General features: G+C 41.7%; 2 protein-coding genes across 4 annotated transcripts in view; one reads left to right on the forward strand and one right to left on the reverse strand.

The window, feature by feature from the left end:
* Window positions 1–1,607: 1,607 nt before the first annotated feature.
* LOC114355555 (receptor-type guanylate cyclase Gyc76C) lies at window positions 1,608–20,857 on the forward strand. 3 transcript variants are annotated; one of them, XM_028308467.1, is made up of 24 exons: window positions 1,608–1,645; window positions 2,851–3,058; window positions 6,097–6,294; window positions 6,651–6,716; window positions 6,795–7,035; window positions 7,426–7,572; window positions 7,652–7,848; window positions 8,020–8,197; window positions 8,539–8,693; window positions 9,217–9,507; window positions 9,679–9,798; window positions 10,322–10,462; window positions 10,962–11,033; window positions 11,197–11,286; window positions 11,383–11,458; window positions 11,535–11,693; window positions 11,877–12,066; window positions 13,268–13,408; window positions 15,472–15,694; window positions 16,056–16,200; window positions 16,667–16,869; window positions 17,571–17,706; window positions 18,439–18,652; window positions 19,861–20,857. In XM_028308467.1, the coding sequence occupies exons 1-24, from the start codon at window positions 1,623–1,625 to the stop codon at window positions 20,327–20,329; spliced, it is 4,083 nt and encodes a 1,360-aa protein (XP_028164268.1). In that variant the 5' UTR covers window positions 1,608–1,622; the 3' UTR covers window positions 20,330–20,857. The 3 variants fall into 3 exon arrangements, with proteins under 3 accessions (XP_028164268.1, XP_028164269.1, XP_028164270.1); XM_028308468.1 differs by having other exon boundaries at window positions 18,454–18,652; XM_028308469.1 differs by lacking the exons at window positions 1,608–1,645; window positions 2,851–3,058 and adding an exon at window positions 3,467–3,550.
* Window positions 20,719–24,358, reverse strand: part of LOC114355556 (speract receptor) — a 52,832-nt gene continuing 49,192 nt past the window's right edge. The window contains exons 24-27 of the mRNA XM_028308471.1: window positions 22,799–22,897; window positions 22,434–22,704; window positions 22,222–22,330; window positions 20,719–21,318 (exon numbers count right to left, since the gene is read on the reverse strand). Coding sequence (XP_028164272.1) covers window positions 21,058–21,318; window positions 22,222–22,330; window positions 22,434–22,704; window positions 22,799–22,897 — 740 coding nt within the window. The 3' untranslated portion in view covers window positions 20,719–21,057. The remainder of the gene's footprint in view (window positions 21,319–22,221; window positions 22,331–22,433; window positions 22,705–22,798; window positions 22,898–24,358) is intronic.

Here is a 24,358-nt window from a genome sequence, read left to right on the forward strand (position 1 = left end):
TATTTAATTTTCATGAGATTTTGTTGTATTCTTAAAATTAACACCATGAACATGTTATCAATTTTTACTGGGATCAGTAATTCTATTTTCTTGCGTGTGATGACTTCTCGTTGTTCTCTATTCGAATTAAAAACTGGAGCATAGTTTTTGGTTAGCATCCAACTGTCATTACATCCAGGTGTGGACACCTGGACATGTAGTAGAAGTGTGTATCAGACATTGTATTTGATGTCCTCTACTGAACATTTCAGTATGGTTCTGTACCTTACCGGTAACGTGAAAAAAAAATAGCTGATTGTCACTATGTCAAGCTCCAAGAAAGTCTGTTTACGACTTAACTTATTTTTATTTCCGATAACGATTCCACTGTTATGTTAGTAGCTCACAAATTGAACGTCTGGGTTCAATGATAGGATTGGATTTATAAGCAGAGTTTAAAATGTTTTAATTAATGTCAACTGAGGGTTGTAGTTCACCACCATTTGTTTGCAGTTGCACAAAAAGTAATCATAATCACATTACCTACCTTTTTATTAAATTCTAAAAATAGCTCGAGAGAGCGTTATCGCTGACGTTATCTCAAGGCAAGATCACGCCGCGCCGGCGCATGTCGTCGCCACTTCATTGCTCATGTTGGTGCCGCGGTGTGCGCGATCGCCTGGGAACACCACGTCTTATCCAATTTATATCTGGTCTGGTTTCTTCATAGGGTAGCAATTTATGGAATAGAAATATGATTATGTAATCATCGATAGACTGGCCTAAGTAGGGAAGTTGATGTGCAATCAATTTTTATTCTTGTAAATACACATCCAGTTTAATTTTTCTTAAAAGGTATCTTTAAGCAATGAAAACACCGATGCTTTACTTGTTTAATGCCCAAATTTTTGTTAGTCTTGCTGACGTCTAGTTTTGTTGATATGCTGCTGATAACAAATACAAAAAGTCTGAGGGAACGCACATATTTTCTGAGTGCCCAATTCCATTCTTGGTATGCACCATAAAATCCCGATTCAAGATGAAGATCAAGGATATGTTACCTATACATAAGAATACGACCCTAGGCATAAGAATGTTGTCAAAACAGCAGCATGTCAATTGGTTTAATCAGCCGCCGGCAGCGAGGCAATTACTTAGTTGACAGCATGGAAGCAATTCCTACATTTGAGGGCGGAAAGCGACTGCAGGAAGACTTCCCTTTATTGAGTTACAAAAATAGACGCGCTCATTGTCGCCTCCATGCACCATCTCGGCCGTAGGGCTCCGCCAGCCACGTCTAACTTAATATATTCACACCTACAATCCAGGCCATTCCAATCATATTCATATGATTCCTTAACTCCTGTAAACTAAAAATACATTATGACTCATTCGTCACGGTTCGATTTTTAATGACGGATGAGATTACTTGGATGGATCAGGTATTTAATTTGACCTTATTACATATTAATGACATTTTTATATTTACTTAGTAATGGAGGTTAGTAATTGAGTCGAAGAATGCTTACTATCCAGTTAGTAATAATGAAATAAAAAAACATTAGTAGCACATTAACTGCGATTGTTCTGATATTTTTAAAACAATACATTTAGTATTTGAGCTAATAAGCAGCGACTGTGTTATGTGTTGCTACCCGTTGACATGGTAAATACTACTTATTTTCTAAAACTAATTAGTATTTCGAAATGTGACAAAAGTAACCCAATTCTAAGAGAGAGTATGATTTAAATTGTAGCTTATTAACTGTGTCATTTCTCTGTTAAATCATTTCATTCGCTAATACATAAATCATCATGATAATTGCAAAGCTGCGTTTATGAAATGAAACCCGCTCAACTCAATCATTTTTAATTGACTAAATGAGATCAAACCAATATCGTTGAGGTCGAAGGCCGAGCGAATCATAATCATAATCTTAAAAGCATATTTGCATGCTGAAATCGTTTCTTATTTGTAGTGTTTACGTTTCCCATAGTTGAACGTTTATTTATTTAAGTTTAATTTTCCTTTTTGCATGACTTCCATTAGAATTTACTCTATTTAAATAAGTTATTTATAGTCTATCATATTTGCAGCAATTTGAAAAGTCATACATTATGATTGTGGTATCAACTAGTTTAGTTAACTTTGTTTGAAGTGACGATGTTCACCGTTTGACATGATCATATTAACGCGAGTTTTGGAGTAGGATGATTCGACGGACAGGAACACGTAATTTGTCGCGCCTGTTGTCTGTGTAACGTATTGAGCTACACAAGACAAAACTATTTATCTTGACGCTTAACGTTGACAAATACGAGTGTGCAAGCACATTCCCATTTCATAATGAAGAAGACATTGTCTCTAACGTGTTATCGTTAGTCGATTATCCTTTTATCGTTTAATGACCCACTAGTTTTTCGAAAAACTCGTAGTGGCTCTTATCAAAGGAAGATAATTAATGATAATATTTCATTCAACTTCAATAATTATTCATTTCGTACTAATTTACTCAGACGATCTTATCATTTGGTTTAATACATATATTGCAAAACAACTAAATGAAATAGAACTCCTATCAGGTACAAAAAAGCAGTTATTTTTATATTTGTGTTTATATCCAAGGAAAGTTAACCTGATTATTTTTCTTCTAATTTATTTGTAGTAGCAATTGACATTACAAGCGTAGTCTTGTACCTTCCAGTGCCACTATTGGATATCTTTTTTTGGCATCAGGTTGATTCAAGACTGCAATATATGGGAAACCCAAATTGCGAACCACTTCGAATCGTGCGTGTTTTCCTGCAAATCTAATTCAGAGTATTCAGTGTTCGAGTTTTCTTTGTAAATGTGAGTGTTTTGTTGCGCAGGTGTGGGTGCCGCGGTGAGGGCGTCGCCATGTGGCGCGGCGCGCGAGCGCTGCTGCTGGCGGCGCTGGCGCTGCTGGCGAGCGCCGGGCCCTCGCTCGCCGCCAAGAAGTACAGTCTCACCATCGGCTACCTGCCCTCCATCAAGGGCGAGCTGCGCGACCGGCAGGGGCTCGCCATCTCAGGGGCCCTCTCTATGGCTCTCGAAGAGGTACGCTCTCAATATCTAGAAGTACAGCCTCTCCATCGCCTACCTGCCCTCCATCAAGGGCGAGCTGCGCGACCGGCAGGGGCTCGCCATCTCAGGGGCCTTCTCTATGGCTCTCGAAGAGGTACACTCTCAATATCTAGAGGTACAGCCTCACCATCGGCTACCTGCCCTCCATCAAGGGCGAGCTGCGCGACCGGCAGGGGCTCGCCATCTCAGGGGCCCTCTCGATGACTCTCGAAGAGGTACACTCTCAATATCTAGAATTCTAGAGGTACAGCCTCACCATCGCCTACCTGCCCTCCATCAAGGGCGAGCTGCGCGACCGGCAGGGGCTCGCCATCTCAGGGGCCCTCTCGATGGCTCTCGAAGAGGTACGCTCTCAATATCTAGATGTACAGCCTAACCATCGCCTACCTGCCCTCCATCAAGGGCGAGCTGCGCGACCGGCAGGGGCTCGCCGTCTCAGGGGCCCTCTCCATGGCTCTCGAAGAGGTATGCTCTCAATATCTAGAAATACAGCCTCACCAATCTCACCATCGGCTACCTGCCCTCCATCAAGGGCGAGCTGCGCGACCGGAAAGGGCTTGCCTTCTCAGGGGCTCTCTCTATGGCTCTTGAAGAGGTATGCTCTCAATATCTAGAGGTACAGCCTCACCATCGACCTCAAACGTTATCCAAAGCTGGCCAGACGGGATGAGGAGGCACATTCTCATTTATATCTTGAAGAAGTAAATTTGCAGTTATTATTAGAGCAGTGTCTAAGGGAAAGATATGTGTCCGACCTACGGTTTTTTAAGAGGTACGCTTCCATTTAAAACCTTAATATTTATACAATAACAAAAGATAACCGCTGCGCTAAGACTACAGATAACAACTAATACGTAGTTTCTCTTAAACCTGCAAACGAACATGCCATGTTGTCAACAACGAAATGAGATATATCTGTGATAAAATAATACCAACCACTCAAGATTATAGTATTATGCACCTACGTCACAAAACTGTTTCAGTTGTAGACAGATCTAATAGCCTTTTCAATCTAGAAAATCAAAAACACAAACGGCGTACAAACAGTTTTTTGTTTAGTTAGCTGTTTTAAAAAATCGTGAAGTTTTGAAGCCATATCAATACTCAAATAAATTATTATTACTGACGGGCTAACACTATCTATCAACACAACATTACTACAAGCAATTCAAACATATATCATGCATCGTCTGTTAATTCACGAGCGCCCATTGGGATGTATATTCAAACTTTATGCTTGAAATGTACGATGATAAATTGTATTTGTATAACACGAATTCATATCTACACTTCCGTAGTTAAATTTAACTTGAAGGCAAAAGAGTCGTTATTTTTAGAATACGTGTTTGAAAATTGCAGAATGGTATGTGGGGGGCTGGGAGACTAATATTGATGTAGCGCGGTACCGGTGTGGTATGGAGAAGAAAGTAGGTGTATGGAGAGGTCACGTGCTAGTTTGTGGTGACAACAGCTGATTTATTACACACTCTGAACTCTAATGTACTCTGCAGGGTGCCCGGTATTAATTCGAATAGGAATTTGTAGAAGTGGTTATTTATCTAGCGGGTAATTTAAATTAACAAGCAATAAAGATAACGCGGAATACCTGCCTTAAACAAATAACTTATTTTCTCGTTTAAATGATAGTCCATCAGACTTTCTTGTTGTCATTTCTATAGTTAGGTAAGTATAGTTGTTGTTTACTTACGTGTAAAAATGGATTCGATTAGACATCGATTTTTTAAATACATGCAGATAATGTATAATATAAGTTTATACGCTGGAGCATTCTCATACCTCAAAAAATACATCGCTTACATTAAATTGTAAGGAAAGGAACAAAGGAAAAACTAAATGTTGAAGTCCGTATCCTGCTTACGTCATCCTTGTTTAGACGTAATACAAAGTTGGTCGGGACCGAAAACTTACATGAAGTTTTGATGACAAATGGTTTAAGCGCATAATACTAAGAGCAAAAAAAGACAATTCCTACTAACTTTCTATAAATAAAATAGTTTTAACTAAATTATTACATTTTTACGAAGTTAGTAGGGTTTTCTTCTTATTCGTTTCGTTTTTGGCAGAGGCGTTGTTCACATCGGTTGTAGAGACGGATACAACTCTCCGCACGATCTCCCGCTATCTCTCTCTGTTGGCAGACTGTCTGATGCAGTCATACGCTATATACTTAGATTAATAAAACCTAGATAGATAGTCAGTGCACGAAAAGTGAGGCAGATTTTAGTAAGCCTGAATGGCTTACCCGTAAACGTCACATGAACTGTCAAAGTGAAAAATTGGTAAACACGTCCGACAACTTTTAATTAATTAAGACGTGCAGTGAAAGGGTGTCTAAATACATCAGAAAAACGAAAGAAAGTGACCAGTGTTATATTTCATAAGTAATTACTACGATTCGACGCGTATTTTGCTTGAATTTGGCTTTCAAAAATTAAATACGGGAATGATACCAGTAACAAGAAAATTTATTTCCCAATTGTTCGCCGTACAAATACACTTCCTTTTTTATGAAATCGAGACTTTTAAGACGATTTATCTTATTGTAATTAGGTAGGTACTTTGAATTCAATAAATAAGTAAGTACATGATGCGTTTTGTTTTTGTTAATTATAAAATAATTAAAAACGTATTAAAAATTTCCCTACTTTCGGGAAAATCGCCTTCACTGTCTACACTCCCCAACAAAATTGACACTAATGACATAAGATTTTTGCCTCACTCTTGACGAAGCGTTTGTATGAAGACTATCCATCTAGGTTTTATTAATCTAAGGCTATATACGCCATCTCCCACTGCCGATTTCACTTGGCCGGTCCAGCGCATAAGTGACCTGTCACGCGATCACGGGTTCCTTCGAATTTTCCTTGGACGACCAGTCGTTCTATGGAGACATGTTTCGGACATGTCTCCATAGAACGACTGTGTAGGGATGTGCCTAACTCATAAACTTCAAATGATTGTTAGTTCAAAATCTTGTAACGCCCCTGCAGATCAACAACAGCACAGACATCCTGCCGGAGGTAGAACTGAGGCTGGAGTGGAACGACACCAAGTGCGACACCATCACAGCCACGCGGCTGCTCACTGATATGAGCTGTAGCGGCGTGGTGGCCTTCTTCGGGCCCGAAGGCCGCTGCCACACCGAGGCCATCATCGCGCAGTCCAGGAATCTGCCCATGATATCATACGTGAGCTCACTTTCATTTCATTTTCACTGCTAATTAGCAGCAGCATTTATAATTTTAGCAGTTTTATTCTGGAACCGATTCGTGTAATGTACTAACTAATAACTAATAATAACTGGATGCGGGCAGCGCAGGACCGTGCATTGTGGAAAACCTTGGAGGAGGCCTTTGTCCAGCAGTGGACGTCATTTGGCTGAAACGAACGAACGAACTAACTAATGTAGTTGTACCTTCTTCGCTGTATGAAGCAATTTCGTATTTAAAATGTCACGAATGTAACTTTGTCGAGAGTCTAGCACTTTACGTGTATGTTTGTCCTAGCAAAAAATGCAAATAAAAGAACGATGTTTTTATTTCAGAAATGTTCAGATTACCAAAGTTCAGTGCTTCCCAACTTTGCAAGACTGGAGCCTCCAGATACACAGGTATGTGACACTATACAATTTAAATGTTACAAAATTAATTGATCACAATATTTTTATTAATGGCAATTCCTTATTTAGGCGACGAAATCTGTAATATCGTTACTGAGATACTACAGATGGAACAAGTTCTCGATATTGTACGAGGAGCAGTGGGTGACTGTGGCGCTGACCTTGGAAAACCACGCGAAGAAAAACAACATGACCGTTAACCACCAGAGGCCCGTCATCGAAGGGTTCAAGTGCTGCGAGGAGAAGCGAACCTGTTGCGCGCCCGGCTTTTGGTACCAGTTCATACAGGACACTAAAAATAGAACAAGAAGTGAGTTGGATATGTCAACGTGAAATTGTGAACTTCGTCAGTTTATAATATAATGCGTGAGATTGTTAACTAAAATTGAGTTTGGTTAGGTTGGATTGTAATCTAACTACGTCAGGTGATAATCTGACGGAATTCTCAATTTTGTGGTGACAGATATACAGGTTGTAAGAGACAGGTTGCCAATAACTTAAGTCCAAAATTAGATATCATGTTATTTTCGGAAAAAACGCGATATTTTTTCTTATTTCTTTATTTATTCTTACTGTAAATATAAATTTGATAGATTTGAGAATATTCTTTCATTGGTTTCGAAAGTATGATTATATTATTTTTTGCGATTCTCTTACAATATTCATCAAAGAATTTAAAAACTTGTTCACTTGTTTTCAGTTTACGTATTTTTGGGAACGACGGCCGGTCTCATTGACATGATGTCTGCTATGGAATCTTTGAAACTATTCATGAATGGAGAATACATGGTCATATTTGTTGATATGATGACATATTCCACTAGGGAGTCGTTGAAGTACTTGATTAGTAAGTAACCAAATATTCATAAAGCAGCATTATTTATTTTTTAAATTGTGATTTGCTAATGTTAGCTTTATGTAACTAGAAACGGAGGACCGAGGGTCGAAATTGGTGTGCCCAAATACGAAAGAGTTCAAGAAACGTGCACAGTCGCTTCTGGTGGTGGTATCCTCCGAACCGGTGGGCAGCTTTGAGAATTTTACCGCCCGAGTACGCCACTACAACGCTATGAAACCATTCCTGTTTCCACTTCCAACAGTCTTTGAGAACAAATTCAATAAGGTAATACTCATGTACTCTTCTTGTAAAACTTCGTAAAGTATCATAGATAAAAAACAAGGAGTTCCACAGGGTTCTTTTTTAGGACCACTGATATAAATTGTCTAAAAAACATATGAAAGTACACTTCTGGTCACGTCATCATTATAATTCGAATGACTGGTTGCTTTTCAGTTCGTCTCCATATACGCTGCATATCTATACGACTCTGTAAAGCTTTACGCTACTGCCTTGGATAAACTGATTAGAGAGGATACCGACAAAGAAGCGCTTACTCAGCAGAAATTAATTAGTATCGCTTCTAATGGAACACGGATCGTCGCTAAAATGATTCAGAGTACTCCATACAAAAGTAAGTTATACAGTTGAGGCAAACAGAATTTGGCAATCTTGAAAACAAATTGTTGAGCTCAACATTATTTAACTTTGCTATCAATTTAGTTTCCCGTAAACTTGAGACGGTCTACTGCTAATGTCATTCCTTGTTTGTTTACAAGATTGCTGATTATCCATAAAGTATTTCCGTTCAACATCAAATCGATATCATTTCATTCATACATTCCTAATCTATACATGTTTATCGATAGTTATATCAGCTATCAGTTACGGTATCATAAAGATCAGTTGTTTTTTGTTATCATAAGCATCGGCAATTCCATTTAGTCATGTAGTTGAATGGGCCCGTTATTGCAGGTGTGTCGGGCATGACGATTCGACTGGACGAGAGAGGAGACTCCGAGGGAAACTTCTCGGTGCTCGCGTTCAAGCCTCTGACCGATGACGACGTCAACTGTTCCTACAGCATGATTCCTGTTGGACACTTCCACCAGAGCAACAGGGAATTCCCAGTTAGTGTTCTGGCTATTTTAGTGTATTTTTAACCAAAGGAAAAGCTTTTGGACTGCGTCCTACTTGGCGGAAAGTGATGAGCAAGCCGAAAGGTGAAGCGAGCTTCACCCGGAATCCTCAACTACAAAAGGAACTGAGTGTTGTATTTCAAGCAAGCAGCAAGCTTTCTGAGAGTTTACTGTTTTCGTCTCGTGAATTTTAATAATTTTATCATTTAGTTTTATATCAGTTAAAAGGAAATTGACTTTAAATTAGATCCAGATGGTTACACTAATCACATTTAGATATTTTAATCTCTTTCTAATTTTAGTAAAGACCAGGCGCGTTAGTAGTTCATATCTTTATTACGCTGTATTGAGGATTTATACGAGTGCGCACTCGCATTACATTTGTAATTATTATAATATATTATAATGGAGCATAACGCTTTAGAATGCGGTGCTAAAATTGTACCAGTTTAACTCATGAATAATGCTGTCGTTTGAATTGTTTTAGCATAACGAGCGTCATTGTTACTTGCAGGAATATAAATTGAATCCGAAACTGCCTATCGATTGGCCGGACAACGTGAAGCCAGAGGATGAGCCATCGTGCGGGTTTCTGAATGAGAAATGTCCGAAAGACGACTCTCAAATAACTTCGCTGGTGGTGGCTGGTACTCTGGCGGTGACGCTGTTCTGTGCGCTGGTGGTCACCATCAGTATTTACCGCAAGTGGAAGATCGAGCAGGAAATCGAGGGTCTCCTATGGAAGGTTGATTCGAACGAAATCGCAGGTTATTTGGGTAGCGGACTTATTTGTTCTCCTAGTAAGGTAAATAATAAAGATGTTGTCTACTTTGATGGAATGCAAATTTAGTTTTTCTAAACGCTAAGGCCTTAATTGCATGTTTTTGTTTATTTATATTACATCTTTTTACGTACTTGTATGGTTTATTCAAATTATATTGGCGAGTATTTGATTAACATTTTCATACTCTTTCAGCTTAGTTTAGCAAGTGGCATATCGTGCGAGAGTAGGTGCTGTACACAGATATTCACCACCACAGCTCAGTACAAAGGGAATGTTGTTAGAATTAAGGAATTGAAGTTCTCGAAAAAGAAGGTGAGTTGAAATTATGTTGTAACTTTTAACCTTATTTGTATTACTATAGAGACGTAAAATGCATTATGAAAAGTGTTTCATGATGATTTTTGCACGATAAATAAGGCGTTCATTTTCACTTAGTTCCACATAGTCACATTTAGCCATTATCCTTATCTAGTTGAGTGTGGAAAGCTCCCTTGCTTATCTTGAGTATATTCAATCCAATCGTGAACCAACCTAGAGGTATATTCTTCTCTAATATAAGCTGTCGGCAAACCGCGTCGGTATGTCTAATCAATTGAGTAAACTTTAAAAAGTATGAAGAGTACAGGGGGTGTTCTATTTGGATGACGGAGTCTATTACAATCGACGATTATTCCAATGGATTTCAATCTTCATGTTCAAAATCAATTAGTCATTTAGTGTCCACAATATCTCCCGCGATCGGAAGGGAATGCGGCTGCTATCAAAATCAATTTTTCACTTTAGTATTGTTCTTTATGTCCTTAGAATAAGGTTATTTATTTGTTTTGTTGTCCAGGACATCTCCCGCGAGGTGATGAAGGAGATGAGGCTATTGCGTGAGCTGCGGCACGACAACTTGAACTCTTTCATCGGCGCAGTCGTGGAGCCACTCCGTGTGCTCATCCTCACTGACTACTGCGCCAAAGGGAGCTTGTATGTAAGTCGCATAACTCCTTACCTAAGTATCCATGTAGCATTATATCTTACTATCCTACCCGGCGAAGTTTGTGTCGCCTATGTTCATCAGAAATAATGCACGATTTTAATGGTGAAAGATTTTTCAAATCGGACCAGTAGTTTCGGAGCCTATTCAGTACAAACAAACAATGTTTTTTTTCCTTTTCATAATATTACTGTAGAAAATGCAATTACGTCGCCAAATTCACAAACGCTTCCTAGTATAATTTAAACTTTACTACAGTAATCATGTAGGCTATGTCTGAGAAGAAACAGCACAAGAAACTTAGTCAACATTTTGAGCCATCTTACCAGAAGTATAAGCATGAAATGAATCATTACATTACTGATGACAGTCTTATATCTACTATTATTTCGCAGATACAGACCGTGTGTCACAAACAACACTTTCACATTTATACTTAGTAGAAGTAGTAATAACTAAATCAATTGTTTAATGCTATCTGATTGTATTACAGGATATAATTGAAAATGAAGATATAAAGTTAGATAAGATGTTTATATCTTCGCTAATCCATGATCTCATAAAGGTGAGTTGTAAAGATTTATTGAACTGTGTAAACTAAGTCTGCACGTATGCATTTATTTTAAGAAGCATCACTTTAAAGTTAAATTAATTACAAAAATAGTTATTAATCTTATCTACACTTTATGTTCTATTTATAAAATATGTGATAATGTTATTTATTTCAGGGTATGACGTTTATTCATACTTCGCCATTAATTTTTCACGGAAATCTCAAGTCCTCGAATTGTGTAGTAACGTCAAGATGGATGTTGCAGGTAATTGGTTTTTAATTGAATTTGGATCATTTATAAGTGGCTTATTATTAATGTTAGATTTAGTTGTAATTAAAATAATGGTTGTCTTGTTACTAGGTCACAGATTTTGGTCTCCACGAGTTACGATATTGTGCCGAAAATGATTTTATTGGAGAGCATCAATATTACAGAGGTACATAGCGAAATAACCTTGTTATTCTTTTGTTTCTAAGAGATGATGTTGTCATTGTAAAACCTATTATTTGCAGGGTTTTTGTGGAAGTCTCCAGAGCTCCTTCGGGAGTTGGATAATCCCAACGGAAGCTTGGGTGGGACGCAAAAAGGAGACGTTTATGCATTTGGTATAATTTTATACGAAATCATCGCCAGGCGGGGGCCATTCGGAGTGACTTCTCTAGAGCCCAAAGGTATTTTTTAAATTATTATTTTAGTAAACTAACTAGAATATTGGAAATTTGGAAAGTGCCATTTAAAAAATATGTATGGGATGTGTTCTGTCCGATGCAATGGAGTTCTAGTATTACTATGCCCAGTTTCGATCTGTGATTGTGATTGCTAACAGAAGCTAATAGTAATAATTCTCTTTTCAGACATAGTAGAGAGGGTCAAAAACCCGAAGCTGGACGGCGAAGAAGTGTTTCGGCCCGACACCAGCAGTATAGAAGGCGTGACGGAGGACTACGTCATCCAGTGCATGCGCGACTGCTGGGCCGAGGACCCCAACCTGCGGCCCGACTTCCCCACTATACGCTCCCGCCTAAAGAAAATGAAGTCTGGGAAGTAAGTACTTACACTTAATTTTAAAGGATTTGCCACACTGGATATATTCTAGTCTGCGGTCAAGTCAAAGTGAATGCAGTCATGAGTAACATTGTCAGTCTCTACAGGGTGGAAATGATAAGTGATCTCACTCGATTATTTCTAAACTACACAAGATATCGAAAAACTGGTTACTGATCCTGAAAGTGCTTTACGAACTCTTTCTAACGGTATCAGTAATAGGTTACAGAATTAACTGGATCAATCCGAAAATTCAATGTTTTCAGCCTCCATTCTAAATGTATGCCAGCCACACAATATTAAGTGTTATTTTTTTTTATTAAATAATAAACACTTAAAATGAACTCGTAAATTGCATTCTTATTTTAAATTATTCATGAAAAACATTGATTGTAGGCTTTACTTGTTATAATATTATCAAGACATGAGTGCCATGACTGTGGCAGTACTAAATGTATGGAAGTGGGAAACATTGAATTTTCGGATAGATCCTGTTTATTTTGTAACTTATTATTTGTACCGTTGGATAGAGCTCGTGAAGCACTTTCAGGATCAGTAGGCAACCAGTTTTTGGATAGCTTGTATAGTTTTTAATATTCAGTGGTTTTACTAAATGTATGGAAGCTGAAAACATTGAATTTTCGGATAGATCCAGTTTATTTTGTAACCCATTATTAGTACCGTTGGATAGAGCTCGTAAAGCACTTGCAGAATCAGTAACCAGTTTTTAAATATCTTGTATAGTTTACAAATAATCGAGTGAGATCACTTATCGTTTCCACCCTGTATACATTTTGTATTATTGCGATGAGCAAAGAACACAGGCTGCGTTCATTTGATCTGACCGCAGACCGCATCCAGTGTGACAAATGCTTCAGTCTTGCTTGATACTGTCCTTTTATAACCTAAATAAATACTGGCCAGCATTATTCGGTATAGTCGGGCGTTAAATTCGCATATGTATGGAGAAGACTGTTCTGGACAAATTCCGGCCCGCTTATGTGTGTAGCAGCAGCTCTAATTCACGTCGGCACGAGTGTCTAATGCTGTATTAAAGTATCGTCAGCCTATTTTTCTTAAACTTTTATGATCAAATCATTTATCACCACAAGAATGATCAAGGCATTAAAAAAATCTGATATGCGTGGTCCGTGAACTACACTTACCTTAACTAAAACTAACCAAGTTATTGTTATCCCAGGTCAAGGAACATAATGGACCAAATGATGGACATGATGGAGAAGTATGCTAATAATTTAGAAGAACTAGTCAACGAAAGAACGAGGCTACTCATAGAAGAAAAACAGAAAACCGAAGATTTACTACATAGAATGCTACCAAAGTAAGTGCTCATTAAATATTATATTAGTGATACAATATTTCCTTAAACGTGTCTAGTACAACAAAGATACATTCTCTGAAATTGCAAAATTGTGGAAAGAGATAACCTGTGTCTACAACATCAAGTTTATTGTCGGTTTACGTCATTGATTTGATTATATTTTAATGGCACGGAATAAGAAATGACATATTTTTGTTTACAACAACATTAAAAAGCTCCTCTTCACCGATAAAATTCGCTTGCTTTAGCAAAAACACAAGAATTATCACTAAATACACGTTTTGATAAAAGTAAAAGGTCCCGATAGCACTTTGTTTAGCTTTGAATGCGAACACTGCTTAGGTTTCAAGAAGTGGATTTCCCAACTAATTTAGTTATAAATATACAAGCAAGCATTGCCAGAAATACAATTTGATGTTTTAAAACGTTCTAATGATATGTAGCAAGATATAATAATTATCGATAATAGTTCTAAGTGGATAACGTTTTCGTTACTTTAGTTCCTGTATGTTACTAATAAATAACACAATGTTCTTATTTTTGTGACAATTAATATAGATGTGGGCACGATTATGGAAGACGCAAATACAACAAGATACAAATTATGTTCTTGGCTGATGCGGCGGTGTGCTCACTGCTTTACATTTAGTCCGCCTGACTGTTAATAACTTGTAAATAATGTTGCAACATTTTTTTGTTGAAAATGTATTCGTATTGTAAATACAATGTACATTAATTAGCGATTCTTAATTTGTTACTTGATTACTAAATTAATTAACGGTTCTTATACAATTGGAGCGCAATATTTACTGTATAATTACACTTTTTAGCTGCGTTTTACAGCTTATTATGCATGTTGCAACTAGGCTATCTTTCAAAAACAAGAAATAAATGTATCACTGCTGCAGCGTAAATATCCGTTGTCTTCATGTAACCAGAGAACATTGACATGGACTTGATGTAAAACAGTGGTGCATATTCTCTTATCCAAAAGAAAAAAAATGTTAATGTATTCACTTTGTTGTACTTGTGTTCTTTTCCAGATGTGGAGGTTCAATCCATTATAGAAATATCGTGAAAATGTCTTGAGGTAATTAACTCCCTACTGGTGACAGTAGTTAATATTGGTTTGCCTTGAAAGTAGGTCTCGGAGAACGTATCACTACGTCTGGAATTGTGACGTAGTGATGCCCGTGACATAGTTTTTATCAATTGGTTTAAGTAGCAGTAGCGCTTGCTTGGGTTTGTGGCGGTTCTGGCGCGGTGCCTTGAGGTGATGGCAGTTTTTACTAGTGGACTACGAATGCTTTTGCCATAAATTATCTTCCACCGAGTAGCTAATGGGATGAACCAATAGTTGACCCTGCAACTTTAAATAGACGCACAAACACTACATCGGCATGATACTTTTTTAAATCTTAGTTAATGCAACTTGTGACCTATTTACACTAACTTTAATATCTTATTTATTTTCAACGAAGAGTTTGTACTTGTAGTTTTAGAAAAGTAGTCAGAGTGCTTCTAGTAATTCGTTCCCCTATAATAAATTAATTCAATTTACTTATATCACAGCATGTTGTCCCAGGAAATATTAAATTTACTTAAACATGTATGAAATTATGTTCGTTAGTTTTTAGGGCATTGGTGAGTATTACGAAAAAGGTGATGAATTATTATACAAGATTGATATGCGTTTTGTGTTTTTGTGTCTGAATTGATATGTTGGAAACATAGTCCACGTTTTCCATAAAAATACTGCCTGATAGTGCAGGAGTCTATTTCGGTATTCATTATCTGTAGCAGTAATCTAGCGCAGTTTTTGTCGCTATAGCGCAGACAAACCATACAATTGAATAACACCCTGTCGTTAAAAGATCTTTAGAAATTAGGTCAGAAATCATCACTAGATCCATTCAACAACTAATCTCGATTAATCGATTAGTATAAAATAGTTATTTTGATCCTCCAAAACAGCTCCGTATATTTGGAACCGCGAGAGCGTGGCAAAAATCCTGGCTAAACGCGTCTGTATTTTATCTGTATCCCCAACGTGCTTGTTTCAGGTCTGTGGCGCGCCGGTTGACGACCGGGGAAGGCGTGGAACCAGAGTCCTTCGACTCCGTAACGATATACTTCAGCGACATCGTCGGCTTCACCGCTATGTCGGCAGAGAGCACGCCGCTACAGGTCGTGAACTTTCTCAACGACTTGTACACTGTGTTCGACAGGATCATCAGGGGTTACGACGTTTATAAGGTCGAGACGATTGGTGATGCTTATATGGTGGTAAGTAAGACCTAAAATTAAGTCACACCTTAAGTAACCTTGTTGTAAACACGGCTTCCTCAGTTTAAGTTTAGAAGCAAGTTTTTGATTGATCCTTGTTTTTCCAGACAGTTATTAACAGCTCAGTTACATTAAAATAAACGGAATCTAAACTATGTCTACTAGATAACGCATAAACGTGTCAACATTAATTATCCATTAACAAAATGATAATGGTCATTAAATTAACATTAAGGCAATGTCGTTGACAACACCCGACAGTTGTCGGCAATATTTCTTGTTGCAAAACTAATTATATAAATTGCAGTATTTTATGCGTATATCGATTACATTCTGATGAAATTAATAAATTTTTTTACAGGTATCGGGTCTACCAATAAGGAACAACGATCGACACGTGGGTGAAATCGCGTCAATGGCGCTCGAATTGTTGAACGCAGTCAAGAGTCACAAGATATCTCATAGACCAAATGAAACTCTCAAACTAAGGATAGGAATACACACAGGTATGATCATTAGTTCGGAAAGGGCTTCTATGCTAAAATATTAAGATTATGTCTATAGTTCTAAAAAAATTAACACGTATCACAAACCCATCTATTGTTGACAATTTAAGTATTATGAAGACAGCGCCGCCCACAAAGCGGCCATCCATACATTACGACGCCACACGTTAAAGGGGGTAAATGGAGTGTCCCACCAAGGGGTGGGAGGAGTTCTAGATTTCGTGACGTCACATTTCAAAATCGAATACTTCGAAGTAATGTTTGGGTTGTTGGAAAGTTAGATTTTCGAAAGTTGGATTTTGTTTTGATAGCTTACATAACTTCTATTATAGGTAGGATAGGTTTACCTAACTTTTATTTTGTTAAAAGGTCGTTTTTAAAAGGAGAAAAAATAAAAAACGTCTATCGTCTATTACTTAAAAAGGTGTCTCTGTATGAGCAAGCTACAATAATAATATTAATACAGGTCCCGTAGTAGCGGGCGTGGTAGGGCTGACGATGCCTCGCTACTGCCTATTCGGGGACACGGTGAACACGGCGTCGCGAATGGAGTCAAACGGCGAGCCGCTGCGTATACACATTTCGCCGAACTGCAAGTATGCGCTCGACAAGATCGGCGGGTATGTCGTCGAGCCGAGAGGCACGATACCCATCAAGGGGAAGGGGCAGGTTGGTGCTCTTATTGTTTTCTTTTTTTTTTCGTTTCAGCTTATGGCAAACCACTGCTGTATGTAAAACAAGAAACTCCACCTTTTCTTGCTTTTTAAAAGTTTTAATAAAAGCTTCTTTTCTAATTAAAAATTGGACTATTTATTCTGGTGATGACAACTTTAAAGAAACATTGCCAGGGCCTTTTTTAGGATTATTTTCCGACTTACACCATTATTAAAGCTAAGTTTAAATAGAAATAAATTTGTCATACCGAAGACCAGTGATAGATTGTTTAGCATTAGTCTAGCTAGTCTAAAAGTATATAGTTTTGTATGTGTTTAAAATGTTGTCTAAGCACTTGAAAAGGTGGATTTCTATTTGTTCGTATGTAATTGTATGATAGCTCTTTACGGTAAATTAATTTCGATTAGTAATGTAGATCCACAAATATAGCTTGATGATCTTTTTAGCATATTTTTTATGCAAATGAGACGTCTTGGTTGACTAAAGCCTGGTCCGTGAGCACGTAGAATTTTGTCGCAATATCGCTCGCACACTCGCTGCGGGTGCCAGTCGCACAGTCGAGACAGCAATATAATTACGCGCGAGCGATAAGGATGGGTAGCTTGGGGTCATTGGAATAAATTCTACGTGCTTACGGACCAGGCTTTAATAAGTTTTAGAAAATAGTGTTTCAATGAATCACGCGCCTCTTCCAGGTGCAGACGTATTGGCTAGTCAGCGCGACGGAGAAGGCGATCCAGAAGCGACCGGTGGAGGGCGAGGAGCGGCCGCTGTTCCGTCGCCCGCGCAAGAGCCCCAAGCTAACAGACTCAAGGCACGCGTCGTTATCAGGTACGGACGAGTTACATTTTACTTGCAAGGATTGCTTTTGAAGATGACGGTGATCGAACGACGTGCGACGGGCGCCCGCAGTGAGTGTGCGAGCGCGACAGCAACATAATTACGCGCGAGCGATAAGGATGGGCAGCTTGGGGTCATTGGACAAAATTCTACGTGCTCACGGACCAGGCTTTAGCGAGTTGATTTGTTGTTGTGTATAAGCGAGACAGAAAGCACTTGTCAATCTGACTATGCAAGATGTCATCACGAGTCTATACAGATAGAAATCTTTGCTTGTGTTGATCACCTCAATTAGCTGTGCGACCTAGAACATAATTACATTAAATAATGAATAAGTTAATTTAAGGTGTGCCAAGTTCGATTCTGACTTTTTCGAATTCCCCATTCACCAATTCTAAAATTTTACCAAATAAATGAAAACGAGACAGCGAGTGCTTGTCAATCTGACTATGCAAGACGTCAACACGAGTCTATACAGATAGAAATCTTTGCCTGTGTTGATCACCTCAACTAGCTGTGCGACCTAGAACATAATTACATTAAATAATGAGTAAGTTAATTTAAGATGTGCCAAGTTCAATTCTGACTTTTTCGCATTCCGCATTCACATAAAAAATCTAACTTCTATTAAATAAAATAAAGTCATCACCTTTTTTCTGCATTATACCATCCCTATTTAAAGCAATAGAGCAAGGTTGTTAACAAATGGAGTAATGTGAACAGGCGACTGTTGGCTAGGCGGCGTGTGCGGCGTGCGCCAGCGCGTGGCCAGCAGCACGCGCTCCGCCGGCGGCGACTCCGGCGCGCGCGGCTCGCGCTCCTCCCTACCCGCGGCGGCGCTGCTACCGGCTTGCGCGGCCATGCAGCCTGCACTACCCGCGCCCTCGTCACCACCGGCTTCGCGCCGTATACGCACAGATTTGGCTGCCAGAACCAGGTATGTCGCTCTTTCTAAACCTTATGTAGAGGTCTTTAGCACGCGCCCCGCCGGCGGCGACTCCGGCGCGCGCGGCTCGCGCTCGTCCCTACCCGCGACGGCGCTGCTACCGGCTTGCGCGGCCATGCAGCCCGCACTACCCGCGCCCTCGTCACCACCGGCTTCCCGCCGTATACGCACGGACCTAGCTGCGAGAACCAGGTATGTAACTGTTTCTAAACCTTATGTAGAGTTCTTTATCACGTGATCTGACGGTGGCGACTCGGGCGCGCGCGGCTCGCGCTCGTCCCTACCCGCGACGGCGCTGCTACCGGCTTGCGCGGCCATGCAGCCCGCACTACCCGCGCCCTCGTCACCACCGGCTTCGCGCCGTATACGCACGGACCTAGCTGCGAGAACCAGGTATGTAACTGTTTCTAAACCTTATGTAGAGTTCTTTATCACGTGATCTGACGGTGGCGACTCGGGCGCGCGCGGCTCGCGCTCGTCCCTACCCGCGGCGGCGCTGCTACCCGCCTGCGCGCCCATGTAGCCCGCACTACCCGCGCCCTCGTCACCACCGGCTTCGCGCCGTATTCGTACAGACCTAGCTGCCAGAACCAGGTATGTTGCTGTTTCCACACCTCTTAGAGTATTGTCACGTGATCAGACGGCGGCGACACCGGCGCGCGCTGCTACCCGCCTGCGCGGCCATGCAGCCCCCACTACCCGCGCCTTCGTCACCACCGGCTTCGCGGCGTATACGCACAGATTTGGCTGCCAGAACCAGGTATGTAACTGTTTCCACACCTCTTAGAGTATTGTGACGTGATCAGACGGTCACGTGATTAGACGGCGGCGACTCCGGCGCGCGCGCCTCGCGCTCGTCCCTACCCGCGGCGGCGCTGCTACCCGCCTGCGCGGCCATGCAGCCCGCACTACCCGCGCCCTCGTCACCACCGGCTTCGCGGCGTATACGCACAGATCTAGCTGCCAGAACCAGGTATGTAGCTGTTGTTATTTAGTTGTTGTTAAGTATGATATCACGTGAGCAGGGGCGGTGACTAACGGGCGCGACTCGCGATCCTGTTTACCGGCGGCTGCTTTATTACCGCCCTGCTCACAGTTCAAATGAAGAAAGTGATGATAACTATATTTTTTTAAATTATTAGGCGGTGTGAAGTACCCTATTGTTACATCAATACTGATAGACTTGTATTCGGTTGCAGGCACGCGCTGAGCTCGATCGCGTCGTCGACGGCGGGCGAGTGCGAGGGCGAGGCGACGCTGCGCGCGGCGCAGTCGCTGGACGGGCTCGCGCGCGTGCGCCGCCACCACACCACGCGCTCGCTCGGCGCCGACGCGCCCGTCTCCACCGTCTCCGGGGACCCCGTCTTCAACGGCACCATCATCGGCATCGTCACCGACGACAAGACCGAGGACAGCCCGCTCCTCCGAAAGTGCAGCCTCTACAACAAGTTCGAGCGGCCCAAGAGAAAAGTCCACGACACCAACTACATCGAGTTCTACAAGAAGTGGCGCTCGTTGGAGAACATCGCCGTGGAGAAGAGCGACGTGCGCAAGAACCCGCGCTTCGCGATCCGCTCGTGGCTGCTCGGCATCTTCAGCGGCACCCGCAGCAGCGACTCCTCGCTGCGCCGCGCGCCGCCGCTGCTCGACAAGGAGTCCGCCGTCTGAGCGCGACCGCCGCAAACACATAGACGCCAGCCCGCTTAAAGTCCGGTCGCTGAGCAGATAGAATTTCGTCTTATGACCCCAAGCTACCCATCCTTGTTGCTCACATGTAATTATATTGCTGTCGCGCTCGCACACTCACTGCGGCCGCCTGCCGAACAGTCGCTATAGCAATATAATTACGTGCGAGTGATAAGGATGGGTAGCTTGGGGTCATTGGACGAAATTCTATCTGCTCGGCAACCGGACTAGAAGTCATCACGGAGTCGTGCGATACGTACTTCGGTCGTATCGCTTCGTCCACTCATACTCGTATTCTAGTTTATCAGTAGCGTAGGTCAGTCAATTCGTAGGTGTAACGTGTAATTTATTTCGGGGCCTATGTGTTCTGCGTATATCCTACTCCGATTCGATGTATATCAGGCACGTGTATGTATATGAAACGCTGTTGTAAATAATATATGTAAGTAAAACGATGTTACCGTGAATTGTGAAATAAGAGTTTAATGTTATTAAATAATTTCTATTTAATACGGTTTCTTAATAATACTGACATAGATCACAATAACGCTAAGCCCGCGATAAACGAGGATTATGAGAATCGGCCGACCGATTTCTTTACTGGCCCAGCGCGGACAGGTATATTTGTTTACATAGATTTTAGCTAGGTTTCTAAAAAATTACGTACATAACCGCTTTTGACTAGCGTAAATAAACTAATGAACTTGCGATTACGTATCTGCAAGCAGAGGTATCCCGGCGCCGTCTTCGTTGTAGGTGCAGCCGTTGATGACTAGCTTGATGTCGCACGGCTCGCAGCGCTTCTCGTCGGCGGGCCCCAGCGGGGCACACGGGGGGACCGCCACGCTAGCCGGGGGGCACTCCGAATGCTCGATGATGGGACACGACACGCTCGTGTACTCTTGACGAAGACTCGGAGCTTCTAATAAGTCGCTGCGCTGCGTTGGGGCTGAACGGCCTTCGCCTACAACCTAAAAGAAACAAAATACAATAAAATTAGTATTTGAAATTACATAAGCACGTTAGTGGCACTAATTTGCATTGATGCAAAGGCAGGGCACGGCAGTGCCCCCACCAAGTCGAGCAAAAAAGCGGCACGGCCGTACCATCCTTTTCTCGAAGCAATTCAGGCCATTTTCGACCGCCTGTAACTTCGTTGTGGATAAAACTAGAAGGCTGAATTTTCATTAGCTATGCAGGCATTGTAAAGACACGGTATATTTAAAATTTCATTCAATTTGAACCAGTAGTTTAAGAATTATAACGGGTCAAAGTTACTTAATTTTGTCACTCACTGACTCACTGACTCACTGACTGACTCACCGATCATCAAAATTCTAAGGCACTTCTAGCAGACCTAGAAGCTTCAAATTTGGAATATAAGTAGTGTTTGGTGTATGAATCAAGGAAAAACTAAAATATTTGGGGGCACGGTAGTGCAACGGCCAAGTCGAGTGAAGTTTTTCAATTTCGGTCCAGTTTTCTAGATACATAACTGCTGTCTACAAAATACAAAAAGAAATGAGATTTGGGGGCACGGTAGTGCAACCGCCAAGTCGAGTAAAATTTTTAAATTTCGGTCCAGTTTTCTAGATACATAACTGCTGTCTACAAAATACAAAAAGAAATGAGATCCCATCAAAAACAATACTTGTCAAAAAAACCAAGTCTCGCAACTCAGTTGTCAGCATGAAAACACGTGTAAATTAAATTATTTAGTGCGATGGCCAAGTCAATATATTTATGTAAAACGTTAAAGATTTCCTGGCCTGGACTTGGTATTACATGGATCTCACAACTTTTTACCGTAGAACAACTGAGTTGCGAGACTTGGTTTTTTTGACAAGTATTGTTTTTGATGGGATTGTGTTTACCTCCATGAGATATTCATCACTCCGATGATGCAGTACGCTATCCGTGTGAGACTCTAAATGGTTACCCGAAGCAAATCTTAATTTTTTTGGAGATTCTAAACTGCAACATCTGAAATCAGAAACATAGACATGATTATTTTATATACATTCCGCATTTTTGCGTTAAAATAATGTCGCTTTGTAGTAGAAGGAAAAGTCGCTATTAATTTTACCTGTGCAAACCCCCAACTTGGTTCTTCCAATTTCTACTCTTCAAAGAGCTTCGTTGGCCCCGTTTCTCAATAGAGGGCGGTGGCGCAGTATCTTCCCTTAGCGCCCGCCGCTTAGCTCGCGCGGCCGCCGCAGCTGGTTCCTCGCCGCGAAGCCAGTACGTCATCTGGTCACGCTTGCCTTTCATAGAGACGATGCCACGCTCCTCCAAAATGTATCCACCTAATTGGTCTAAGAGAGACTTGCATGCTGCGCTGCAGTGAATTTTGAGTGCTGAAAGTAAAATGGTTTCCTCGAATTAAGGACCCAAAATCTACTTCTACAGAAAGAAATATCCGGCTCGAAGGACCAATAAAATTGTACTTACGAGCTCCGGTGGACTCGAAACGACTCGCAGTATTCACGGTGTCACCAAATAAGCAATACCTCGGCATTTTTAGGCCCACAACTCCAGCGCATACTGGTCCTGAAAGTAACCATTTTAAAATGACCCCTATGGTAACACATAACAGGAATTTTGTTTTCATATGGGTACCTTAAAAACTAGGGATTGATGGTGGAAACGGGCATAAGTGGTCTAAAACCTAGTAGAGTCAGCGTCAAATAGTTCGTGACACCCAAAGTAGCCAAACAGTTGACAACAGAACCTCAATCGACGCTGAGCGCCCGCGCAGATGATGCCGTGGGGACCGGTGGTCCGGCACGTGACCACTAGGGCTGTCTATGGTGCAGTATTTAGGTGGTTACCGGAGTGGATGCCGACTCGCAGCAGCAGGCGGTGCCGCACGCGGAAGGCGCCACCTCGTCCGCGTGGATTTTAATGTCGTTAGGATCGGTAGTACGCCACGCGACCACTAGGCTAGCCGTTTATGACGCAATATGAACTAGTGGTTCATGTGGTGGTTACCCGAGTGGAGGCCGACTCGCAGCAGCAGGCGGTGCTCGGGGCGGTGCCGCACGCGGAAGACGCCACCTCATCCGCGTGGATAACGTCGTTAGGATCGTTATGCCAGTTTTCACCTTCAAACCCTAATTTTTAAGTGACCCCTATGGTAACACATTATATGAATTTTGTTTTCATAAAGGTCATTTAAAAATTAGGGATTGATGGTGAAAACGGGCATAATTTGTCTGGCACGCGCTAGTTCGCCACTTAGGCCGGCTGTCTATGAAGTAACATAAACTGATGATAGTCGATGGTTACCCGAGTGAAGGCCGACCCGCAGTAGTAGGCGGTGCTCGGGGCGGTGCCGCACGCGGAAGGCGCGCGTGGCGGCCAGCAGCGCCAGCGCCATAGATGCCACCTCATCCGCGTGAATGATGCCGTGGGGACCGGCACGCGATCACTAGGGCTGTCTCTGGTGCAGTATTTAGGTGGTTACCCGAGTGGATGCCGACCCGCAGTAGCAGGCGGTGCCGCACGCGGAAGGCGCGCGTGAAAGGCGCCACGTCGTCCGCGTGGATAATGCCGTTAGGATCGGTAGTTCAGCACGCGCTAGTTCGACACCTAGGCCGGCTGTCTAGTAATATAAACTGATGATAGTCGATGGTTACCTGAGTGGATGCCGACCCGCAGCAGCAGTCGGTGCCGCACGCTGAAGGCGCCACCTCGTCCGCGTGGATCATGACGTTGGGATCGGTAGTACGACACGCGCTAGTGCGTTAAAGGTCGGCTGTCTATGATGTAAAATAAACTGATAATAATCGATGGTTACCTGAGTGGAGGCCGACCCGCAGCAGCAGGCGGTGCTCGGGGCGATGCCGCACGCGGAAGGCGCGCGTGAAAGGTGCCACCTCGTCCGCGTGAATAATGTCGTTAGAATCGTTAGTCTGGCACGCGCTAGTTCGACACCTAGGCCGGCTGTCTATGCAGTAACATAAACTGATGGTAGTCGATGGTTACCGGAGTGGATGCCGGCCGCAGCAG

The sequence above is a fragment of the Ostrinia furnacalis genome, unplaced genomic scaffold (genome assembly GCF_004193835.3).
Source record: "Ostrinia furnacalis isolate ACB-3 unplaced genomic scaffold, ASM419383v2 OfSCF2419, whole genome shotgun sequence".
Lineage (NCBI taxonomy): Eukaryota > Metazoa > Arthropoda > Insecta > Lepidoptera > Crambidae > Ostrinia > Ostrinia furnacalis.